The 10,423-nt window shown below is 33.9% G+C and overlaps 1 protein-coding gene across 1 annotated transcript in view; it reads right to left on the reverse strand.

Annotated features, from left to right (window-relative positions):
- Positions 1-6,018, reverse strand: part of LOC102746527 (protein eyes shut homolog) — a 119,205-nt gene extending 113,187 nt beyond the window's left edge. Inside the window, 3 exon segments of the mRNA XM_031033397.2 lie at positions 828-893; positions 896-940; positions 5,208-6,018. Coding sequence (XP_030889257.2) covers positions 828-893; positions 896-940; positions 5,208-5,958 — 862 coding nt within the window. The 5' untranslated portion in view covers positions 5,959-6,018.
- Between the last annotated feature and the right edge of the window lie 4,405 nt (positions 6,019-10,423).

Consider the following 10,423-nt stretch of genomic DNA (forward strand, 5'->3'; position numbering starts at 1 on the left):
CTAGAACCCTCAGTTTGTTTTTCAGAGTCCATCGTCTCTCATGGTTCGTCCACCCCTCCGAATTCCCCCGCTTCATTCCTCCCCTCCCGCTACCTTCTTCTTCTTCTTTTTTTTTCTTAACATATCTTGCATTATTAGACATGTATCTTTTTGTTGTACTCTCACAAAAGGAGTCTGTAGGTGTCTTCTAATTGTGGCTGGAGACACCACTGCTTAAAGGCATTTTGAAGAGGGTCAGATACACTGATAATTAGTTATATTTCCCAGAAAATGTAAAACTGTAGAAGAGTTTAAAGATGAGACTAGAATGGTTTAAACATATTTTCATTATTTAAACATTTAATCAATAGTTAGGAAAGTACTGATTTAAACAGTGATTTCATTCCACATCTTTAAATTCATTTGAGAAGAAATAAAAAAATTTTTACTCTTCATAAAATGGGATTTGTCTGTAATGACATTACATAAGGAAATAAGTTAGATATAATTATGCAAAGTATGTGCAAAATGTGCAAAATTATGCAAATTATGTGCACTATGTCTAAAAATATTTTAGAACTTAAGAACAAAATATATTTTATCATGGTGAAAAACTTGTCAACTGGTGTCCAAAACTTGTCTTATATGGAATATTTAGCAGGATCATTTAATTGTTAACCAAACTGATTAAACATATCCCTAAAATGTATTCAGAGTGTAGAACCTCTAAAATTTCATTTTTCAATAATTAATGAAACATTTCAAATTTAATTTGAAGCAAATAAGACAAAAATTAAAATGATTTGTATGCATGCATATATACATACATACACATGTGCATTTTTTACCTGAAAATGGTTCACCACATTCACAGATGAAATTATTTATAGTAATATTGCCACAATTCCCATGGAACAGATACGTGACTGACATTGGCCAATAACTTCTGAACAATTTATGCCTATTCAAATGAAAGAAAATTAATTTTTCAATTAGATTAAAAATATTTACACTGTATATAGTTAACTATGGTCACTAATTTTCCCCAAATTTCTTTAATAATGATGATCAAAATTTTGTCAAATGTAACTCTAATTAAGAAATAAGGGGCATCTGGGTTGTTCAGTCTGTTAAGTGACCCACTCTTGATTTCAGCTCAGGTCAGGGTCATGGAATTGAGGTCTGCATCGGGCTTGTGCTCAGCACAGTCTGCTTGAAAATCCCTTCCTTCCCCTCTGCCCTTCCCCCTACTCCAGTGCTCTAAATAAATAAATAAATAAATAAAATAATAAAATAATAAACAAATAAAACTTCATGATGATGTATTTAAATTGAAATAAAAATTAATTTCAATCAGCTTGACATCTTCACTAAGCCTTTTCCATCTTCCGACCCACACTACAGTATTCAAATATTTTTCTGATTGTTGATATTTGAGCTTTAGATGATTTTCATGATAATTTTAATTTGTTAATCATGTTTTGACATTAGATAATATTAATATATGTACATATCAGTTCTTCAACATACAGTGGTAGTCCTGCAGTGGAATTTACAAAGTGACATATTCAAAAGTATATTGTGTCTTAGCCCTATCACCTGGCCAAAGTGATAATTCAAAAGAGAAAAATGTAAAAAATTGACACCATTTGAAGAGAAACCTGGTCATAAAGTTTTAGTCAAGCAAGATGAATAAACTCTAGAGATATGCTATACAACATTGTGTGTACTGTCAACAATTCTTTATTGTACAGTTAAAAATTTATTAAGAGGGTAGATGTCATATTAAGTGTTCTTTCCACAATATAATAAAATAAAATAATAAAATAAAATCTGAAATTATGGGGGAGAAAAAGAGAAAAGGCTACTTGGATTCTCAGAAATTATGCACCAACTTCTAAACTCTACATTTTTTTGCCCTATCTGTTCTATCAGGTTTCCAAATCTCACTAATATAAACTATTGTGGTCCTACAATATCACATACCATAACCTTTCATAGCATACTTTTCTATGCAGTTAATCAGCTCATAATATCCTTTGTAGAGGAATGTGCCTAGAAAATTCCAGGGCATGGCAAATGGACACATGTTACTATAAAACAGTTGCCCATAATTTAGCAATAGGCCAGCCACCCCTCCATTTTAACTGAATCCTTAATTTAATTTGTAAGCAGTTTTTGCCATTATCATTGATTCCTTTCAAATTCTTTATAGACTGACAGCCCTGCCACAATAATACAGAACTCTTCTTCCTTCATTTACCTCCAAACAACCCCAACACAATAAAAATTTAGGTAAATATAATTATGTGCCAAATATTTCCATGTACAAAAACTAAATTAACAAGAGAATGTTCAATAGGACATATCCTATTTCAATCTTAGTGGAATGGGCTAAGTTGTGAGCCTTCAAAATTCATATTTAAAATCCTAACTTCCAGACTTCATAGTTTGACTGTATTTGGAAACAGGATCTTTAGAGAGGTAATAAAGATTAAATGAGGTCATTAAGGTGGGTCCTAATCTAATGTGACTGATGTCCGTCCTCATAAGAAGAAAAATTTTGGTCATACAGACACATACAGAGGGAAGACACAGGGAGAATACGGCTATCTACAGACCAAGGAGTGAGGCCTCAGAAGAAACCATTCTTGCTTACATGATACTTTGATCTCTAACATTTAACCTCTAGAATGCGAGAAAATAAATTTCTGTTGTTGAAGCCACTCAAACTACGGTACTTTGTTACGGCATCACTAGCAAATTAATACAGTTAATATTCTCAATTTCTTTGGTAATTCTACATATTTCTGTATCATCTGAGACTTAAAATTGAAACAATTATTATAAAGTGGTATTATGCTATATGCTCAGTATTATGGTATTTAACATTTAATGATTTAAATTATCTATGGCTGTGTTTCTAATAAATAAACAAACAAACATTGGGTAAAAACAAACCACCTTAGTATACAACTAAGATAAAATCATTGAAATAGCATTCTATGACATATGACATATGACATATATGCCAATTAATATTCCGATAGATGGTAGAAATTTTCTAACTAAACATTGTTTAAAATACTTTGGACAAACTAAAATGTATGCTTTAGGATCTCTCAATTAAATTGCTTTTTCATTCACCCCAAATCAGCAATTTGACTGCTTTCACTTTTTTGCTGACCTACCTTAATTTAATTTTATTTTTTTAAAAGATTTTATTCATTTATTTATTTGAAAGAAAGAGTGAGAGAGAGAGCATGAGCAGGGGGAGGGGCAGAGGGAGAAGCAGACTCCACGCAGAGCAGGGAGCCTGCCACAGGGCTAGATCCCTGGGTCCTGGGATCATGACCTGAGCAGAAAGCAGATGCTTAACCAACTGAGCCTCTCAGGTACCCCATGACCTGTCTTAATTTTAATTATCTGAAAACCTCCAGGAAGACTTGGGGTTACTTACATTTTTGTTCACCAATGCCAGTAAGAATAAAATGAGAATTTGATCCCAATTAGAGGCAGAGGATGTTCAGTGGATATTGCTGGGATTAACTTCTGAAATGGTCTTAGTACTTACTTCCCTACCACAGAGTCTAAAATTACTCTGAAAGATTGGTTTAGGTGAATTTTAGAACCTACAAGGGTTTATTGGGATATTTTATTATACAGCCTTCTCAAGCTTGGATCCAGTATAGTCTTCCCAGGCACACAGAAGAAAAACCTTCTGAAGTCCCCTAAAGCCTGCCTGAAAAAAATCTACAGTTGTATCTCTGAGCCTCATCTTTCTATCATATCTACTGCTCACCCTCTTTCCTCTCTCTTGACCAAAATGTACTACCAATCTGTTATTTGTTTTCCCATACTATCATTACAAAATGCATCAAGCAATTCCCTTTTTTAGGTCTTCCTTGTTTTACCCATTACCTTTGTAACTCTCTATGCCAGGTCTCTAAATTCCCAGTAAAAGAAACTCTTTCATAAGTTCCTATAGATTAAATTTTTCCCTACATTTCTCTTCATTTCCCTCTGATGACCCAAATTCCCTAGTAAACTTTCAAGTAGTGATAGTTGATTTTCCCTTAAATCCTCACTTCAGTCTCAGGTAGTATAGTTTACATTGTTTTTAGATTGCTGGCTTCATCTACTAACCAAATGTCCTTTTTTTTACAACCTTTCCTCATCATTGCCTCTCATTTAGTTTATTATAACCAAGTTTATCAATTATATCAAGTTCTTTCCTTCCTTTCCACTCTTATCTATTAATCACTTTATAGGGCCACATCAACATCCATTAAAAACATTGCTCTTGGGCAGCTGGGTGGCTCAGTCTGTTAAGTGACCTACTCTTGGTTTTGGCTCAGGTCATGACCTCAGGGTCATGAGATTGAGTCCCACATTGGGCTCTGCACCAGGCATGGAACCTGCTTAAGATTCTCTCTCTCTCTCTCTCTCTCTATCTCCCCTGGCCCTCCCCCAACAGGTCTCATGCATGTGTGCTCTCTCTCTCTCAAAAAAAAAAAAAAAAGAAAAAAAAAGAACATTGCTCTTGGCTCACAATTATCTTTTCTTTTCCAATTCTTCCAAGCAACTTCATGCCTTCCCCACAACCACACACCTCTTTATCTTCCTCTGCTCAGATTCACACTTAATTCCTACATTATCACCCAGAACTGTTTAAACTAAATACCATAAGCTTGGAAATTTCATTCTGTGACTAATACTATTCTGATAGTGTTTTTTTTAAATATATGAGACACTAAGACTGAATGTTGAGAAAGATGTTAAAATAGGTATTTCAGGGTAAAATATACATTTTTAAAAATCCCTGTTATTTAAATAAGCAAAAAAATTATTTTAGAGAATGCCTGATAGGAATTTTATGTCCAGATTCCAAATTTAGCCCATTCTAAAAAATCTACAAATTTTTTAGAAATGTAGTTTGTTTTTTGGAAAGTAACAGTTTGTGAACTCAGTTTATTTTCTTATTTTAATAGAATTATGTTATTATTTTTGTTAAGATTTTATTTACTTATTTGTCAGAGAGAGAGAGAGAGCACAAGCAGGGGGAGCGGCAGACAGAGGGAGAAGCAGGCTCCCTGCTGAGCAAGGAGCACAATGGGGACTCTATCCCAGGACCCTGGGATCATGACCTGAGCCGAAGGCAGATGCTTAACCAACTGAGCCACCCAGGCATCCCGAATTATGTTATTTTTTTAAAAAAATAATCTTACCTTTAAATGGTCTGTGACAGATGTATTCATATCCTTGCTCATTCCATTTTCCTCTTTTATCAATGCAAATGCCATTATTTTCACATGGCTTATAAGAACACGCATCAAGTTCCTGGCAACATTTTCCAGAAAATGGAGGCTGGCAATGGCAGCTGTATGTCTTGCTCCAAACTTCAGTAAGACATTTACCGTGCCCAGAGCAAAATTCTGAACTCAGAGATTTCTGGCAGAACTGCTCTTTCACTGTCACATTTAGTCGTAGCCCCAGGTGATAAAGCGATGGACCACTTGCTGTTACTGTGATAAAATAATGTGTCCCAATACTCAACCACCGAGAATTAACAGTATGCATTCCTTTTAGTTTGCAACCAAAAAGTAACTGATCTTCAGTTGTGGTGTTCTGCAGACAGTCAATGAATGATGCTTCAGAAACATTCATCAAATTTATTTCTGGAGACTGAAGAGATGGTTCAGAAGAAATTACAAGGATGTCTCCCAATTGAATTTGTAAAGGGCAAATCTGGGAAACAACTTGATTGCCTGAAGTATTCATTTTAGTATTTACATCCCCAAACCAGCAATCTCCATAGAAGTCCATGCAGATGTTTTCTGTTAGTGTCCAATTCACCACATATGATAATGGCTGTATATGCCATTCTTGCACAAATTGCCATTTACATGTTGTTTTTCCATTTATAAATGTGCTATGAAGAACCACTAGGCTCAGAAGCATAATTGACTTGTTAATCATTTTGGGCAATCGTATTTTATTGCCATGAAAGTGTCATTAAAAATTGCTGCAAAATGGATTTTAGCATTGCTGAAAATTTCCAAGCAGAGATTTTGTTCAAGGATCCTGGGAACTGGCTTTTCTTCTAATCCCAAAATACAAATGGATTGGTGACAGTGGATTTTGATCAACAGTGGAGTTCACCTGGTTTAAATATCCCTTTAAACATAGAAATATACACTATTAGTGATGTTTTTCCTAAGTTACTTAAAGATATAGACAATTCTAAGCTGGTTTCTGTAAGGACTGTGCCGCCACCATCTAGGTGACTTGTTTGTGAAACAAGGCCAGAAAAAATGTGGTGAAGATATGCTGCATCTCATCCTTGTCTATAGAGTTATGTGCTTCTGAAATGTTTTGGTTTTGTTACATAATTAAACCAGCAATTTACTGCAGTATTTTGTATGTTCTCTTTACACCAAGCTTCAACAAAACTGAAATATAGGAATAATCAAGATCCTTCTTTTATGGGTGGCTTTAATTTTCTTCAGATATAAGTATTCCTCTTGATTAGGTTTAGAACACTTTAAAAACACCATCCATAAAATAAGAACAAAAATGATTTAAATATAATGTTCATGTAATATTTTCATATAAATATAAGCTATAATGTACCTGTTGGTGACAAATCATGTTCCTCTAATCCAGGAGGTGGGAACTCCCAGATATACAAGATATTCTAGAAAATTTTGTCATGTAAACAATTAAACTCAGAATGACACTTCACCCAACTTCTGCAGAAATGTGGGAGTATAGTAGGCAAAGAAGGAAAAGGAAGTGTAAAATGGAATAATGCAAGGATGATAAATAGAAGTTGTATGGTACTGACTTCTCTTTCATCACACACCACTGGTGTGTGTGTGGGGGTGGGTGGGTGGGATTAATTCTGTCTGGAAGGCATCATTACTCCCAGAGGCAAAACAAAACAAAACAAACAAAAAAACCACCAAAAACAAAACAACAACAAAACAAAAAAAAAACAGAGATTTTTGAGATTTAATATTGACCCAATTAAAAAAAATAATAATAACTACAACTCATTGAGGGTTTTCTCGGTGTAAATCACTCCAGTACTTGATTAATAATAAAAACCATAAGAGTGCTTGGGTGGCTTAGTTGGTTAAGCCTCCAAGTCTTGATTTCCACTCAGGTCATGATCTCAGTTGTGAGATCAAGCCCTGAGTCCCTCTCAGCATGGAGTTTGCTTGAGATTCTCTCTCGCCCTGTGTCTCTACCCTTCTTCCAACCTCTCCACTTATGCATGCACTCTTTCTCTCAAAATAAATAAATAAAATCTTAAAAAAACCCCTGTAATCATCACAGTTTAAGGCCACATGGGTTTTAATTCCCTTCAGACTCATATAGAGAAGAATATATTATATTAAATATGTTCATTTAAAGAAATTAATATAGAAGTATTAAATTAACACAGTAGTATTGAAGATTGAGTTAGACTATATAAGAATATACAAGCCATTCAATAAATGATAGCTTTTTGTTTTGTTATTGTCCAATTTCACTCAGCAAGTAAGTGTCATGTCTTGGATTAAAATCCAGGTTTGTCAGATTCAAAAACCCACTGTTTTTAACTATACCTTGACTGTCAATTAAATATTGTTAGATGATCTATGTCATTATATGATGTAATTAATTTGTTAATTCGTATAAAATATTTATGTTAAATCTGATTTTTTTTCTGAGATTTATTTATTTTAGAGAGAGAGAGCACGGTGGGGGGGCAGAAGGAGAGGGAGAGAAAAACTTAAGCAGACTCCACACTGAGCACAGAGTGGAGGAGGGGTGTTGAGCTCAGGACCCTAGATCACAACCTGAACCAAAATCAAGAGTCAGACCCTTAAACAACTGCGCCACCCAGGTGTCCCAAGTCCAATTTCTTAATGACCATTCTAGATCATGTAGAAATTAAATTTGGGGGTGCCTGGGTGGCACAGTTGGTTTAGGGTCTGACTCTTGGTTTTTACACAGGTCATGATCCCAGGGTCCTGGGATAGAGTCCCACATCTGACTCGTTGATCAGCGGGGAGCCTGCTTCTTCCTCTGCCGCTCCCCCTGCTTGTGCTCTCTCTCTCTGTCAAATGGATAAATAAAATCTTTTAAAAAAAAGAAATTAAATTTGAGTTGTAAATTTCCTCTTTTAAAATTCAGTTGTAAGTATTATAAATCTATAAAATATAAATTCATATAAGTAATATATTACCTTAAAATATGCATACGGAAAAGGTAAAATTATAACTTTCCTAGAATTAAAAGTTATGAATGATCATGTTCATTTCAAATATGTTAGTCATAACTTCTGAATATAAATGAATAATCTTGCTAAGATTTAAGAATACTTTAAACAAATATATGTGATCCCAATCTATGTGCAAAGTAATATGCTAAGGAATTCATCAGTGACCAAGTGAAACGGATATCAACGTGAAAAACTAAGAACTTAATGAAGGAAACAGAATTATTAGGCAAGCAACATCATTAATTATGAAAATAATAGTCTAGAGAACTATGAGACTATGTAGCAGGGACATTAATAGGACACAAGAGAAAGCTTGAACAGTAAAAGGAAATCACCTGGGAAAACTGTCAAGGGAAGAGTATTCTAGGAGAAAATATCTATCTAAAGATTTGAGATGAGCATGACATTGGATACTTCTGAATAAGTAAGAGAAGTTGAGCTTCTAAGTGTAGAGGAAAAATAAATCATGATAAAATATAAGCTCTTGATTTAGAGAGAGATTATATTAAGAAGGGGAAGGCACTATCAACAAGGGCTCACATTTTATCTGAGGGCAAAAATGGAGAACCTCTTGGAAACTCTTGGTTTTATTTTATTTTATTTTATTTTATTTATTTTTATAAAATAAAACCTTAAAGTTTTATGTAGGGATTAGTAACAGCAAATTTTATTTTAATGACAGTTTATTGGAAGGGTGGGTGATGGCTTGGTGGACACAATTGGGGAGTCGAGACATTTGTGGAGTCAGTCATACTAATCTACAGAAACAACAGTGATGGCTTGATTAATACAGAGGCAGTAGAAATATAACAACACTGGTGGAATCCAGAAATATTGAAATAGTAGAATTATACTATTATATATAATAGTATACCTTATATAATTATAAGGTCTTTAAGGCTGCTGACCTAACTAAGGAGAGGGAAAGAAATCCAGGAGGACCAGATACAGAAACAAGATGGCAAGGGGTAAGGATATGTCACAATCACTTAAACATACAGCAAATTTGGAGTGTACTGGAGCGACATCTTTGTAGAAGTATTCAGATTTCTGGTATATACAGATGAAAGCATAGGAGAGAAAACTGGGCTGGAGTTCTAAATCTGATTACATTAATCACATTTTTTTAATATTTCAATATGTATGTGAAGTTGTTGGAAAATTGTTTTAAATGAAAAAGACTTGATCTTGTTTAAATCATGAGGAAAGTATACATAGGGAGATAATAAAGCAGTATGGAAGAAAATATATGTCAATGAATACAGTTCAAGTAGGAGAAAAGAAAGAAGTTTATTGTAGATTATTAAGGTTGTGACTGTGGTGGAAGAAATCTGAGGATTTTACCTTGTGGGATCTTCTATTTTCTTTGTAAAATAGGGGATAATTAGGGAAATGGTGAGTTTGAAAGAAAGACAAGAATGGACAAGACTTGAAGTGAACAGTGAGGAAAATGTGAGAGAATGTTCATTAGGAAAAAATAGAAGGATCACTAGGCAATATTGAAATATTTTGTAGCTGTAAATCACAAATTTATAGCAGTATAAATCTGCACAGGTGCATTATTTCCCCAGTAGCCTAGTTGAAAAACATAAAATAAAAAATTAAGTAGTAAATGGGTTTAAACAAACACAGTCACCAATTTATTTCCACACTGAAATGCTCAGAAACAAATTTCATTTGCATTGAAGCAGAATTAGGTCTGTGTGACATTTTTAGACTAGCTGCAGATGTGAGCTCGCATTACTGCATGGCTAATCCCGTGCTTCTCAGAATTCTCTGGGTCCCTAATTATTGTGCATTTATATTTTGTAAGAGAAAATCACTTGATAGTTGCATTTCTGTCTCCAGAAAATTTAAATAAATAAAAATAGAAGCTAAAAAAATCTCTATGAGGTCAATTTGCTTCTATATATGTTGAATACAAAATACTTTGGATTTTATTAGGATAATGATTAATATAAACATCACATATGGAAAAATTTAAATAAGGAGCTATAATTTAGACTCAAAAGGCAATGGTATGGACGCAGTTTTTCACTTATAAAGACACTGTTAAAATTCTGTCCAAAGTAGCAAGTCAAATGACATTCTGTTCACTTCTAAACACACAAACACACACATACATGCACACATATATTTTCACATGTGTTTAAGATTTGAAATCAGGAATCA

The sequence above is a fragment of the Leptonychotes weddellii genome, chromosome 8 (assembly GCF_054177405.1).
Source record: "Leptonychotes weddellii isolate Sample4059 chromosome 8, ASM5417740v2, whole genome shotgun sequence".
NCBI lineage: Eukaryota > Metazoa > Chordata > Mammalia > Carnivora > Phocidae > Leptonychotes > Leptonychotes weddellii.